Here is a 15,872-nt window from a genome sequence, read left to right on the forward strand (position 1 = left end):
AATTAATTCCCCTTGTGCTGCCCCTTTTATAGGCATACTGATCTATAGACCCCCGGGTCCTAGAACTGATTTTAGCCAGTCTCTGCTTAACATTCTGGAACCCTTTTTTGGCTGTGTCCAATTGATGATTCTGGGCGACTTAAATTTCCATCTGGACAATTTTGCTTCAAGAGATTCCCTTACCCTCCTGGACTCTTTGTCCGCTTATGGCCTACAGCAGCTGGTTAAATTTTCCACCCACCAGGCGGGTCACATCCTGTATGGGGTGTTTACAAATGATCCTAGGTTAAAAACAGACCTACCCATTCCTTTGATTTGGTCCGACCATCTGGCCGTTCCGTTGGAACGTAAGACTCTCCCTAAGAACCTTAACCTAACTGGTCCTAGCAAAATGGAACCTAGAAGAAGGTCACTAACTCCTCCCTTGCCCTGCTGATTCAGAAATCTGCCATTGACTCAGCCATAGATGTTAATATAGCTGCGACTTAACTAACGAATGCTATTACGACAGCAGTAAATATGCTAGCCCCGGTAACCTTTCGTTATTCTGCCCGAAAGAGACCATCAGCCCCGTGGTTCTCTGAGCCCTTAAGACTCCTAAGGCAGGGGTGTAGGAGGCAGGAAAGGCTATGGCGGGTGAGTTGGAACCCCCTAGAGTGGGAGAAGCACAAATCTCTCCTTAAGGAATATAAGGTGGAGGTGATTAAGGCGAAACAAGAATACTTCGCCCATCTAACGACTACTCTTACCTCCCCGAGAGAACTCTTTAAGATAGTTGACTCACTATGGACATTACAGATGCCTGATCCCATAGTGTGCTCACAAGATCTTTGTGATAATATCGCAGGATATTTTCACACAAAAATAGCGGACAGCTACTCGGCCCTTGATTTACAAAAGGCCCTAATGCCCCCGCCTTCTCCCAGCCCAACCCTTCTCCCTTCCGAAGTTGATGCCCCGACTACCACATTGCGTCTGTCTGCGTTTCCACTGCTCTCTCTGCAGGATCTTGACTTGCTTCTAAGCAAGTTGAGGTCAGGGTCTCCTTTAGACCTTTGCCCTCTCAAAGTTCTCAAGGACTGCAGACATACTTTGCTCCCTCTGCTTCTGGACATCATGAACAGAGCAAAGAAGGATGGTATCTTCCCTTCCCAATGGAAGAGTGCTGTAGTCAAGCCCCTCCTTAAGAAGCCCACATTAGATCCTGAGGTACTTAAAAACTTCTGCCTCATTTCTTTGCTCCCAGCACCAGCAAAGATGCTGGAGACCCATCTAAACCCACATTTGGCGGCTTTTTGGGATTCCTCGGGTCTTCTAGATCAGTCCCAACACGGTTTCAGGAGAGGACATAGCACGGAGTCGGCCCTTACGATAGTGCTTGACAACATCCGCACTGAGGTCGACCAGGGCCATACCTCCCGGCTGATCCTTTTAGATCTGACAGCCGCCTTCGATACCCTGTCTCCCTCGGTTCTTACATCTCGGCTGAGGGAGATAGGTGTAGAGGGAGCGGCCCTGAGCTTACTGGCTTCTTTCCTGGATCAGAGGGAGCAGAGGGTTAAGCTGGGAGAATATCTATCTCCTCCCACACCTGTACAATGTGGGGTTCCACAAGGGTCGGCATTAAGTCCGACCCTGTTTAACATCTATGTGGCCCCACTTGCCAGGCTGGTGAGATCTTTTGGGATGGAGGTAGTCTCCTATGCCGATGATACCCAGATCCTGGTGTCGCTCTCTCACTCGGTGAACGCTCCCATTCGTAATTTTAGAAACTGCATGGAGGCGGTTTCTAAGTGGATGATTTACAATTCACTTAAACTGAATGGGTAGAAGACCGAGATTCTGGTCTTCGGTGGAAACACAAACATCTGGACGGCCGAATGGTGGCCCCCCTCGCTGGGAGTCTGTCCCATACCAACAGATTCTGCGAAGAATCTGGAAGTGATGATCGACCCAGCTCTCTCAATGGCACAGCAGGTTAATAGAACAGTCGCTACCTGCTGGGGCATCATTAAAATTCTTCGGAAAATTAAACACTATTTGTCCCCTCAGGCTCGCAAGCAGGTCGTCCTTGCACTTGTTGCTTCGCGACTTGATTATTGCAACGCCCTGTGCGCCGGCGCTAATAAAGGTCTGGTGTAGTGCCTTCAGACTGTTCAGAATGCGGCGGCCAAATTTGCAGTGGATGCTCCCAGACTCTCCTCCGCAACGGCTGCCAGGAAAAGCCTGCACTGGCTTCCTATTGAGTCCAGGATTGTTTTTAAGACTCTTTGTTTGACCTATGGGGCGCTTGCTGGCAAAGGGGCCTATGACGTGAGGAAACTGTTGCGCCCATATGCACCGGATAGAGTCCTCCGCTCTTCAATAAAGAGCCTGTTGGTGGTGCCTCGTGTTCGAAGAAGTAAATGGGGCGGGAGGGCGTTTTCAACGGTAGCCCCCATGTTGTGGAACAGCCTTTCCATAGAAATTAAATCCCCACCGTTGGTCCTAAATTTTAGGAAAGCTCTTAAAACGTGGCTTTTCTCAAAGGCGTACCCGTAGTGCTGGCTATCTGGTCATTCTGATTTCTTTTATGTCACGCGCCTTGATGCCTCCGGGCTTAGTAGCGCATTATAAGACTTATTTCATTTCATTTCATAAAGTAATTTTTTTTGTATCACTCTGAGCAAATTTGCACTGCTGTACGCCTTAGTAAATATGGACCCTTGGTTGCTTATTAAAGCTTATGTAAGAGTAGTAGTAATGTTGAATGTTCAAGTGAGAGTAAATTAGGGCTGTTTTTCGTTAACAGTTCATTTGGTATTCATGTGGTATGGATGATTCGCACAGGGGCATAGTTTCAGAGGGGTGTTTGGGGTGTTACATCCCCTTCCCCCATAAATGCATTTACTGATAAATAGTTGGGTACAGGTGCTCTCAGTCTGGTATGTTGAGGTGTCTGTCAGATTTCACCTCAGATTTTTGCATGAGCACTCTGTCAAAATCACACACTCTCTCATCTCTGTTTTGAAAGTCCTAAAATATGTTATTTCATAAAATATTGTTTCTCTCACTTAGGGGCCCATTTGGATCATGTGCGGATCGCCATCGCCCGCATGACAGGAATGCAGGATGCGCCCACCACTGTGGAGGGCACATCCTAATTGCCCCCACAGGACCCCCGCCCTTATGGCGGGCGTTCCCGTTTCCCGATAGGTGTCGCCCGCCATCCTAATGACTCCCAAAGTACTTCTACCGGTCTGCATTCCTTTCTCTGTCTACTGTCCCAAAAGCCCAAGGCACGAGTCGGGGGTACACGCAGGTACACAGCATCACCCCACTATTTTCACAGGGTTAATGCTGTGTAACCTGCCAAGAAGCTGGGCCCAGAAATATGTTGAACTTGCCCCGGTGTAATTTTCAGACACCGGGACATGTTCCGCAGCGCCTGCACATTGTCTGATTTCCATTCCCAGCAGCAACGTGCAGGCAGTCAGGGAGCTTTTGTTTCACCTCCAGCTGCAGCTAGGCAAAAATAAAGGCAGAAATTAAGGGGCCATCAGGTCTCCTTTGATCTAGTATGGGACTGGAGGTGTCCTGGAACCTCTCAAATGCACCGGCAAGGAAACAAAAGCACACAGCTTAACTCGTCACAGGTACTTAAGAAAGGCATGCTTTTGCGTTTGTTCAGTCCCTGTACATAAGAGATGCATGCACTCTAAGAATGTCAGATGGGTTGGTATGTCCCCGTATTTACACAAATAACAATTTAAATAGCACTATTTTGTTTATTTTATAGCACCACAAATCCCAATGCAGAGTGTTAGAGCGCTTTACATAGCATACACATTATCCATTCCAAATATATCATGAAGTTTGTAAAATCAATGTACAAGATGTTTTACATGAGACAGTCAGGGTTACAAGGTGTAGGAGGCAAATACCCTTTGTAGCTCACTGTGGTCTAATAGAAGGATTACTATTTATTAACTGCAAGTAGCAAAAGGATCTCCATGTTCAAAGCAGTAATCCACTTACCTATCTACATAAAATAAAAATCTGTGATCTGCAGGGTACATGATATGCTGTGCAGGAGACAACATTTTTTAAACATATTTTATTGCATTTTCAGTTGGTGCATGTTTATACATATCAGAGCATCACTTCCAGTGAGGTCACTTCTTGTGATGCCACATGGAATGTCACGCATTGTGACGTCATGTGCTTTGATGGCACGTGTCATGATGTCCCTTGCATACTGCCTAATTTGGTCAGTCCCCCCACTTCTGTTTTTTAGAACTTGTGTCCTGCTTAAGCCCCTCTCATGCACCTTGCTTGTCATATAATGTATTTAAACATTATATATCAGCGTGATTGCCGGGAAATCGGATGCCCCTCCCTCCCAAAAAATGTTTTAATGACCAAGCTATGCCCTCTGGATTCGTAACAAAGTTATGTCCGCTGTGATATATTTTTTTAAATAGGTCCAGTCCTCCAGCACATGGGAACACTCGCCTGTAGTATCTTGGGAGCTTTTATGAAACACTTTGCATATTTGTATAGCTTTGCTACACCCCAGACTCTTATGCTGCATGAAGAGACACCCCACTTCCCCTATGGTGGCTTTGTGACCCTCTTCCACTCACATGTACAGGGCTCTATTGCTTTGAGGCAAGGTTCACACTTCACACATGTGCATTCATCCATACAGGAGAAGTGGCTACTCAAACTGGCCAATGAGGTGGCATGATGGTGAAGGGGTGTCAAATGACAGCAAAGAGAAGCAGCCAATCGGATACTCAATTGTTGATAGTGATCGAAGTGTCTGTGCTCCTCTTCAACCAAGCACACATGAAAATATAGACAACACCTCAACAGAATAGAGCAGACACCTGTGCTTTTTTTTAAAGTATAACAAAAATCTATATATTTGGAACAGTAAATGATCAGAATTCCACAGCTGGTTGTGCTGAACAATTTACGACACCTCAGCAGAATGGAGCAGACACCTGTGCTTTTTAGGCCGAGCCTAGAGCAGTTCATGCGCTGCTTGCTCGACTTTTAGTGAGGGGGTTTTCAAAGTGCTACCCACAAGCTTTTCCTGGCCTAAAGCGTGTGTGCATGTGCGTGTGAATGCATGCAGCCGCCATCTGTCTTTCTTTATCTCATTAAGCCTTGTTTTACAGTTACGAGCCGTCATGGCTCATTACGTGCTTTCGCGTGTAACGCACTTGCACACAACTCCCTCCGCCTCTCTCTCCCGCTGCAGCCCCCATCTACGCATTCAGTGCGGCCAATGCTCGTTTTGTAAAGCCTGCTGTTTACAGAATGTACGATTGCACGATATGGAAAGGCAGCTCGAAGTTAAAATGCACATTTCTTCCTATTGATTTTTTTTCTCCACGAGGAAAACATTTCCTTGTCCTCAGCTCCCCCGCACATCTTAAAAAGAAATTTACTCCAGCAAGGAGCTGGAGTAAAACTCCAACCATTTCTAAGTTGGAAAGGATTTGTATAGGAGTCCGTTAATGGCCTCAAATGCACCGGTTTGTGGGAGTTGATAAACTTGTAAGGCACATCAGTCCTTGATCGCTCATTCCCCACTCTGTGGTGGAGTTCACGACTGCGCAATTCAACTCACTCCTGGCTGTGAGTTAAACAGTAGTAAAACCATATGCCCTGGCAGGTATTCTTTTGTGGAATGTTGCCAGGCGTAAAGAATTCCTTAATGTTCATAAACATATGTTTACGGCTGGATTTGCCAACACAGCATCACCATGTGCCGCCACAGCATCACTCTGCGCCACCACATCATCACTCTGCGCCACCACAGCATCACTCAGCGCCACCACAGCATCACTCAGCACCGCCACAGCATCACTCAGCGACACAACAGCATCACTCAGCACCACAACAGCATCACTCAGCACCACCACAGCATCACTCAGCTCCACCATAGCATCACTCAGCGCCACCACAGCATCACCAGCGCCACCACAGCATCACCATGTGCCCCCACAGCATCACTATGTGTCACCACAGCATCACTCTGCACCACCACATCATCACTCAGCGCCATTACAGCATCACTCAGCGACACAATAGCATCACTCAGCACCACAACAGCATCACTCAGGACCACCACAGCATCACTCAGCACCACCACAGCATCACTCAGGGCCACCACGGCATCACTCAGCACCACCACAGCATCACTCAGCGCCACAACGGCATCACTCAGCGCCACCACAGCATCACTCAGCGCCAAGACAATATCACTCAGCAACACCACTGCATCACTCAGCACCACCACAGCATCATTCAGGGCCACCACAGCATCACTCAGCATCATCACAGCATCACTCAGGGCCACCACCGCATCACTCCGTGCCACAACAATATCACTCAGCACCACCACAGCATCACTCAGCAACACCACAGCATCACTCAGCATCACCTTTGCACTAGTGCACCACCACATCATATTCACTCAGCAAGACCTGAGTATTATTTAGCATCACCTTAGCATCGTCTCCGCACCAGTCACCACCACCACCACCACTACAACCTCAGCATCACTCAGCACCACCTCAGCCTGCTCTCGGAATCTGGCATCTGTTGATTCTCCCCTAATATCTGGCTGCTGCTAGTGTTATAATACAGGTACTAGTTCCCAACCTTCACCCTCCGATTGTTTATGCCCCCTCAAAAAAAAGCTTTAACAAACAACCATTGGAATAGGCAGAAACAAGTTGCCAGCATTGCAAGAACAAAAGAAAACTGAGGACACTTTTTATTGTAAATAACTTTTTTTATATGGTCGTTCAGTTGTACATAATGCCTTCTTGGTCATATATAAGGTAACAAAAATGCTTCTGACACTTTTTTATTATAACTTTTCAGCATGCTGCACAGCAGCCACACTTCTCTACAGCACAACTTGAATACATTGGCAATTTCAATAGCTCTGGCTAAACACTTATAAGGGCCCAAAGGCAAGACCTATTGGCTATGCCAATGCTTGTTTTTTTAAGTATGACAAAATCTATAAATCAGAAACTACTTAAGGATGTATATATTGAAATCTTCTTTTCTTTTTGTATTTTCTTGCTGTTTAAAATTTTCTAAAGCTCTGAGACACACAGGGAGATATGAGATGAACTGTGCAATCTATGTTCTCACAAGTATCATATATAGGCTATGCTTGGTAGGTGGAATGGAAAAAATATATTTGTTAAATGGAAAAATTACGAATTTGTTCTTGTAACATATGTGGGATAAATAATAGAAAAAAGAGGGGAGTTGCTGCACAGATTATACAGACCATGAAATTGGATATTTTATGTATACAAGAGTCACATATTATATGGAATGATAGAAAAATGTATGATGAGTTGGGGATGAAATTGTTAGTTTGTACTTCACAAGGTACAACGACGAAAGGAGTGGCAATCCTAGTCAGAAAAGGTTTTGGGATCCCTATTCGCAATAAGGCTGATCAACATGGGAGATGGGCAATAGTAGAGTTAAAGATTGATAGTAAAATCTGGACTATCTGTTCCGTATACGCCCCAAATTTAGATGACCCAAATATGTTGAACTTGTTAAATCTAGAATTAGCTAATTGGGCTCCATCATTAATATTTTGTGGGGATCTCAACCTCCATGTAGACCTTAAGAGGAATGTATGTAACATCTTACATTACCAAGGGGCAAAAAAAAATCTTTACATACTTTGATAATGGATCACGGTTTATTTGATGTTGCTCATGAAAAAAATCTCTCAATACCCGGATTTACATTTTTTTCTTTTCCCCATAAAAAATCTGTACGCCTTGACTACTTTTTTATTAAAAAAATATTATTATGTGACACTAAATTTGATCTCTATCCGCGAATAATTTCGGATCATAATCCAATAGTAATCGAAATTAGAACTAACTTATCGACTCCTCAGGTTAGGACCTGGACGTTTGATAGAAAACTTTTAGTGGACCCCGAGTATTTAGATATGATGGCAAAGTGGATAAAAGAATTTTTTGATATAAATAGAGGAACGGCCTTGGTTCAAAATATATGGGATGCTTTTAAAGCGGGGATCAGAGGGGAGTCACTATCGTATGTCATCAAAAAACAAAAAATAATACGAGAAAGGGTAGATCAAGGCTATAAAAATGTCCTATTATGGGGGAAAAAATTATCAATTGCTATTATTCAAAAACAATCAACTGTAGACATTGAAACGAATCTAGCAATTCATAAAGCTGCTTTATATGAATCTTTTGCCTCAAAATTGGCGGGAATAATAGCAATCCATAGATCTCAATTGTACGAGATGGCTGAGAATGCAGGGAAAATTTTGGTTAAAAGAACTAGACAAAAAGAAGTATATAACACAATAGATGCAATTAAAGACGAAATGGGACAAATACATAATAATCCTGATGCGATCCTTGAAACTTTTCGACAATTTTATCAAAAACTATATAAATATAATGATGACTGTTATTCGTCACCACAATGTATGAATTTTGCCAGAGCTAATGCCCTACCACTCTTGTCTTATGACCAAAAGTTAGCCCTAGAAACAGTAATTTCTTGGGAGGAAACTGAAAATGCATTAACATCGCTAGCATTAGGAAAAGCCACGGGACCTGATGGTATTCCATTGGAATTCTACAGGGTTTTTAGAAATGTTATAAAACAAGACATACTCATTACCTTCCTTGAGGCACAGAGAGGTTTTCCACCGGACTCCTGGGCCCAGTCACTAATAATGACATTTCTCAAAAAAGATAAGGATCCACTAAACCCCGCGTCATACAGACCAATATCTTTAATAAATACAGACAGCAAGATATACTAAAAAATATTAGCAACAAGATTGTCAAAAATAATAGCAACAATTGTATCCCGCTGGCAACATGGGTTTATCCCAAATAGGGATACAGCAGATCATGTACGGAGGGTTGTCGCTATTATGGACTGGGCTGAGGGTACTAAAACATCAATGGGGATCACCATATTGGATGCCGAAAAAGCATTCGATAGGGTGGCATGGCCCTATCTCTGGGAGCTGCTAATTATAAAGGGTTTTGGTCCGGGGATTGTAACCGCTTTTAAAGCTTTGTATAAAAATCCAATGTCATCAGTTAAAATTGGAGCTACGAAATCAGCTTTATTTCCTATCCAACGTGGAACACGTCAAGGATGCCAATCCTCCCCTCTCCTTTTTGCTATCTACATTGATATCTTTCTTAACCAATTAAATCAAGACGAACACATTGCTCCGGTGGCAGTGGGTGGTATCAATTACAGAGCCCTCGCCTATGCAGATGATCTAGTGGTACTTACCAGTGATATTGAGAGGGCGTTCCCTAGAATCGAAGAACTGGCAACAAATTTTGGCTCCTTTTCAGGATACAAATTGAATTTATCTAAAACGCAAATAATTTATGTGGGTCAAAATCCACCGCCCCTTAATAATATAGTCTCTGAAGCAACATACTTGGGGATTAAATTAACTACTCCTATATCAAAGATTCCTGATCTTAATTTTGACCAGATTCTGAGGAAGGCCAACTCAACTTTGGAGAGAATAGACCATTTGCATTTATCACTACATGGCAGGAACAATGTGTTAAAAATGTTGATTTTGCCAAAATTTATATATTTATTTAGAACAATTCCTTTGGAATTCCCGCTTGAATACTTTAAACAACTTGAAAGAATGACAGGAAGATTTCTATGGGGGTACAAAGGTATTAGAAGAGCTTATAAAAAAAATGATACTACCAAGGGATAGAGGTGGATGGCTGTTCCACACTTTTTATTTTATTATCTGGCTACAATATTTTCATGTATATCGCCCCTAATTGTGGGAAAAAAACTCCCATCTCATATGCACATTCCCCTTCGATTTATGAATTAGTTCTAGGATTGGATACTAATAATCAATTTCTAAGAATAATAGAACCAAGCTACTACAAAAAAACAAAATTTAAGATTATATCGGCAGCTTTTAAAGCATGGAGAGTTATTAAAAAATTGGTGGGGATTCCAAAGATTACAAGATATACTCCCTTAAATTCTCCACATTGCTTTCCTCCCATATTCAGAGATGCGGTGATGAAAAGGTGGAATAATAGTTGTATATACTATCTGAGTGATTTATATTCGGCCAATTCTAACACTATATCATCCTTCTCTGAACTACAACAGAAATTTAGAATTCCTCCTCAAGACTACTTTAAATACCTACAGATATTTAGCTTTTTAAACTCGTCGACGCTCAATGATTACCAAGGGTTAAAACTGATTTTGATGATAGAGAGTATGTTTGTTAAAAGAAAAATAGGTTATTTTTATAACCTTCTTATAACTTTTCTCCCAGATGATCTCTCTGCGATTCAACATAGATGGGAGGAGAAATTGTGTGTAAATGACTTGATGTTAAAGGAATCAATTAAAATAGCTAATACTATTCTAATTACAGGACGATCAAGAACCCAGCACTATATGGCTATGTTTGATCTTTATCATACCCCAGCAAAAATTATGAAATGGGGGGGGTACTGCTGGTATAATGTGCAATCGGTGTACACAGATGGGAGCAGATTCAATGCATATGTTTTTCTCATGCTATTATTCTACAAATACAACTTTTCATTGAAAGAATCACAGGGAGAACAATAACTTTTACACCAGAATTGATTTTATTTGGACTATCAATAGACACTTCAGTAAGCGAACAACAACACTTGATCTTTATTATGTTATCTGAATATCGGGCATGCATCACCCAGGAATGGATCAGCCCAGTTCCACCATCGTTCTCTATGTGGAGGGCCCGCTTACTAGCAAAATTTAACTTTGAATCAGCTATGTATGCAACTAAAGGAAGGAAGAAGAAACAATTAGGGATGAAAATTTGGGCTCCGGTACAACAATGGATCCATGAGGAAATTACTTAAAATATTCATTTGCTTAACCTTTGTTGGATTGCTTTGCTGTCGTGTTTCGTTTTATTTTATGGTATTTCTTATACATGTAAAATGTAATCGAGTTAATTTGTATATGTTTGCAACCTGAAAGCAATAAAAAAAATAAAAAAAAATAAAAAAAATCTATATATTTGGAACACTATACAAATGGAATCCCACAGCTGTTTGTGCTGACCAATTTATGAACGTGGTAGATTGTTTTCACCCATGTCTTTTCAGTAATGGTCAAAATGTTTAATGGCCTTTCGCAGGCCTATTATTTGTGCGACAAACACGTCTTGTCCCAGAGATTGTTCATGACCAGCAGTCCTACTGCCTACAGCAACTTCTTCTTTTCTTTCCAACACATTTTACTTTTCTTTCATTCTTTCTTTTCTTTTTACCATTCTTCGAAGTGCTGTGATTATTTATCTTGTCATCACTGCATTTCTTTTTCATCCATCTCTTGACATTTTTGTTGTTTGGGTTTGCACACAGAATTTTGTACTTTGTGTGTAGCCTGTGAAATACAAAATACAGTGTTATCAACCATATATCATTCTGGTAACCGTTCCATTGGATCAACTGTATTGCTTCATCTGAGCGAGTACCGGCAATAGATGGCGCCATAAATCCTCTGTTCTAATAGTTTTTTGTAATTCACCAACAAATTAGAATATGTAAAGGACTCATTTATATGAGAAATGTGTCTCATCTACGCATTCAGGAGGAATCTGTCCTCCCAATCATCCAGCATGCATAGTAGTAATTCACCCGTTCATAAGGCTTCCAGCACCTGATAGGGCAGTGGGGGGAGACACATCAGTAGAATGGATGGCTAGATCCAGGTGATATGGGTGGCCTGCAATCATGTCCACAGGATATTTGGCCTGTAAGAAACTGTATAATTTTTTCTTTAAAACTGTAAAAACAAATATATGTGTGAGTGCGCGTATGTATTTGTCTTTCTGTATTCCTTTCATCCTAACATTCCTTTATTCATTTAATTACTATTCTCACACGACTCCTGGAATATTTGGGGTAAGTGAATTGTGACCAGGCGCCGCGGTCAGTTGTGAGCTATTTGGTTTTTATTGTTACCTAGGTATATTGGTAATGTTCAGTGGCGCTGTATTTGCTTCTATGACTGAGGGACAGCAAAGATAAACGTGAAAGGCACTGATCAGGAAACAGGATAAATTACTGCTCTATAATAATTAAATTAATGTATTACTCATTTTTTTGTTGGTCTGGTGAGTGTTGAAGAAGATAAAATTGAACAGGAATTCTGCCACATGAATTCTGTCTGGAAGACAAATGATGGATTTGGGCAAGTGTCTATGGAAAGTAATCAGAGGGGGAAAGCTGGATAGAGAGGGGGAGACCAGTAGACTTCTGTAAGATTGTGGCTTGTAGGCGCAGTTAGAGAGGAGCAAAAAAAAACTTCTTGAATTGGAAAACAAGTTAAATTTGCGATTTTCTCAATCCACCTGTGGAGTGCAAGGTATGGTTGCGGACAACGGCCGACGCTATGACCGCACTCCCCTGATGTGTTCCCTTCGTGTTTGTTTCAGTAGTCAATTCGGTTGAGTGGGCACAAGCTACTCCAGCACCTGCCGTAATTCGGTGCCAATTGCTATGCAGATAATGGATGAACCCAAGCTTGTGGAGTGGTGCACCGCTCGATATTAAAAGGTTGTTGGTCAAATAGGTCAATAAGTCATATGGTCATGTTAAAGTTGTCTGAATCAATCCTTTATTTTCATAAGTGTCCAAATACAAAATACCAACCAACGCGTTTCGTTCATAAGAACAAATTCTTCTTCAGGGCATAAAATCACGGTCCTGGGAGAGTCAATGTATGTGTGCAATTTGGGCTATGTGGGTCTCCTTGATAAGGGCCAGTATGTGGTGAGTCTCAAGGCAAAGAAAGTAGTGAGCCATCTGCTTCGGAAGTTGCCATCAACTTCCGAAGCGTACATTGACTCTCCCAGGACCGTGATTTTATGCCCTGAAGAAGTTCTTTCCTATGAACGAAATGCGTTGGCTGGTATTTTGTATTTGGAAACTTATGAAAATAAAGGATTAATTAAGACAACTTTAACAAGACCATATGACTTTTTGACTTCTTTGACCAACAACTTTTTAATATCGAGCGGTGTGGAGTGCAGTTGGGCTGGAGAAGACACCCTAACTCGCTCTGCCAGCAAACCAGAAAAATAAATGGATTGTGGGTGTTTCGTGTGGTTCTCCCTGGCAAGCTAAATATGTGTTTACTGATGACAGTGTCTGCTCTACATAGAAATAAAATCAGCAAGACCTTCCCTGTCCAGGAGGAGGGAGTGGAAAGTTTTGCTGAGAGCACGGAGATCAGGTGTATTCTTTGGCAGGAAAGGCGGTAATACTGGCAATTGCAAAAGAGAGCAAGTTACAACGACAACCAGGAAACTGCTTGTACATATGTGAGTGTACAGAGTAAAGCCGCATAAGTGGGAGGAGGTGTGTACAGGTTCCTGCATTAAAAGTATTATTGATGGTTGCAATATTGATATGATTTCTAATGTACGCATATCACTAAATCACAATGAAAATATATACATGGTATTGTGGTTTACTGGGTGTGTTACTAGTACCATGGGGTCTTGCATTTGTGGCATAGAAGTGTGCAGAGGGGATTGGGGTACATGTCAGATAGTATCAGTGAAGTGTGGAGGGGAAGTGTCATGTAATAGAATTGAGGTGTGAGCCACGGGTCACAGTGCAAATCCCAGAGTCCTGATGTGATAAGTGGCGGTCAGACTCCACAACTGAAGTCAGGTGAGATTGAAACGTGGTGCTACTATCGCTCCTCAGGTCTGTGGAACTGTAACAATATCATATTAGACCATAAGGCAGATGATGGGCACAGATCAAAAAAGAGGATAAATGGTTGGCAGAACCACCTGAGTCCAGACCTCAGGCAGGAGGTACACAATAAAGGCCATGATTCCTGTATCAAGCATGACATGGAGGTCAGAAAATTAACTGCAACACCCACTACATGACAAAAAAACTCTGGGGCAGATCTTGCGTCAATTTTACGCCGCAGTTGCGTCACTTTGTGTGACGCATCTTCATCGTAAAAATGTGGCCCATTTACAACATGATGCATCTAGGGAGATGCGCCATGTTGTAAAGACCTGTGTCACATTATACCTCCATGAGGTATAATGCATGCAGGGTGGACTTTCCCACACAAAAGGTATCGTAGAAGTGACGCAGTGAAATGTACAAAAATTCACTGCGCTACTTCTAGGACACCACTGCGTCAAAACCTTGCACCTGCTTGCAGCAGGTGTAGGGAGTGTTGCAGCACAATGAGGATAGGTCTCCCCATGGATTGCTGGAGTTGTGTCGTGCTTGCGACACAACTGCAGCAAAGCATGACTTTTGCGCCAGCAGATGCATCAGAATTTCTCATGCATCTGTCAATCCTTGCTCCATGGTGCATCGTATTGTAAATACGGCACATCCACGGTGGCACAAGGGTTTCTCAGGGTGGTGAGTGACTCATCTCTACAAATGCTTCACTTTCTTGTAAATCTTCCCCACAGTGCCTTAATGTGGAAAAGAGACCAGTAATGTGTACTAAAAGTGGGGCAGGTTAGCATCCAATGGGTTCTTTGGGCTTTCTGACCCCGACCCAAAGACAGGTGAGTGACTGTAGTACCTTCATGGGGGTCAGCGAGGAATCTTCAGAGAAACAAGGAATGATGGTTTGAGCTCTAAAGCTCTGAATGTTGGCATCTATGCATGCTGAAGACAGCACCTCTTTCTGCTACTTGGGTGGACATACTCGGACTGTGCAATGCAATATGGTGTCCGGTCTTTTTTGTTTGCTGGTTGCAGATAAGAGAAAACTGCCCAATGTGTCTGATTTTTTAAGCCAAAGTGGAGATATGCGTTTGATGTCATAATTTGAAGGGTAATAAAAATAACTGGGGGTTTGAATTTCTTGTATAAATGACACATAAGCGTTAGAGTAATTCATGAATTAAAGAAAAGTAGAAGTAAGCCACTGAAAGCACTGCTCACAACTGATCTAAGACAAATTTAGAGCAGTGTCTACAAACCATAATTGTTGTATTTCCAGTCCTGTACAAGATGGCCAGGAAGAATCAGACATCATGTAGTCAGTATCCTTATGTCTCCTTACTTAATTGCAGGTTTTGATGAAGACGTCAGGTGGAAATCTAGTAGTATTAGGGAGCTGTCTTCAGGCACGAGAACATGCATGTTTTCCCCATTCTCCATAGAATGACAGAAGTGTGCAAGCCCTGTCAGTTGACTAACAGGTAGGAAGGCCTGTCAGCAGCTTCCTACATCTGTGCCAGGCAGAGGAAGGCGTGACTAGTCAACAGGACCTGTCCGGCTTTATCTGGCCATGCATGGACCCAGCTAGTAAACCCAGAATGCCTAGGTAGTAAAGTAGCACTGGAGTTTTAGGCATAGGTTAGTAATTATGGTATGACAAGTTTAATTGTTAAGGGTCAATGGTGTTATATATAGGGGAATGTGGCGCAAGACTGTATTAATACAGTAACACTGAGAGAGTGTACTAGCTTATAGAAGACATGGTATGGGAGCCAAACGGTATAACCGGTCACAATATCTACACATAAAATGTTATAAAGGCAAGTGTGATTACCTTTAAAACATTGGTCAACATTGCATTTCTAAACAAAAAATAACAATCAAGATACATGATAATATTTGCTGATCAATATTAATTGGAGAATGCGTAAAAAGCTGGACCTTGAAGGACAAAATGAACAACTAGAAGTGTAGTAAATAGTGGTATTCGATCATCAATCATTTCGGCTATGACTTTGTCAGGAATGGCTAAGTCTTAATATGTACTAAGAAACCTCC

The 15,872-nt window shown here is 42.3% G+C and overlaps 1 protein-coding gene across 1 annotated transcript in view; it reads right to left on the reverse strand.

The window, feature by feature from the left end:
- Positions 1 to 10,672: 10,672 nt before the first annotated feature.
- CCL28 (C-C motif chemokine ligand 28) overlaps positions 10,673 to 15,872 on the reverse strand; it is a 43,131-nt gene continuing 37,931 nt past the window's right edge. Inside the window, exon 3 of the mRNA XM_086962938.1 lies at positions 10,673 to 11,481. Within this exon, the coding sequence (XP_086819064.1) occupies positions 11,292 to 11,481 (190 nt within the window). The 3' untranslated portion in view covers positions 10,673 to 11,291. The remainder of the gene's footprint in view (positions 11,482 to 15,872) is intronic.

The sequence above is a fragment of the Lissotriton vulgaris genome, chromosome 3_1 (genome assembly GCF_964263255.1).
Source record: "Lissotriton vulgaris chromosome 3_1, aLisVul1.2, whole genome shotgun sequence".
In the NCBI taxonomy this organism is placed as follows: domain Eukaryota; kingdom Metazoa; phylum Chordata; class Amphibia; order Caudata; family Salamandridae; genus Lissotriton; species Lissotriton vulgaris.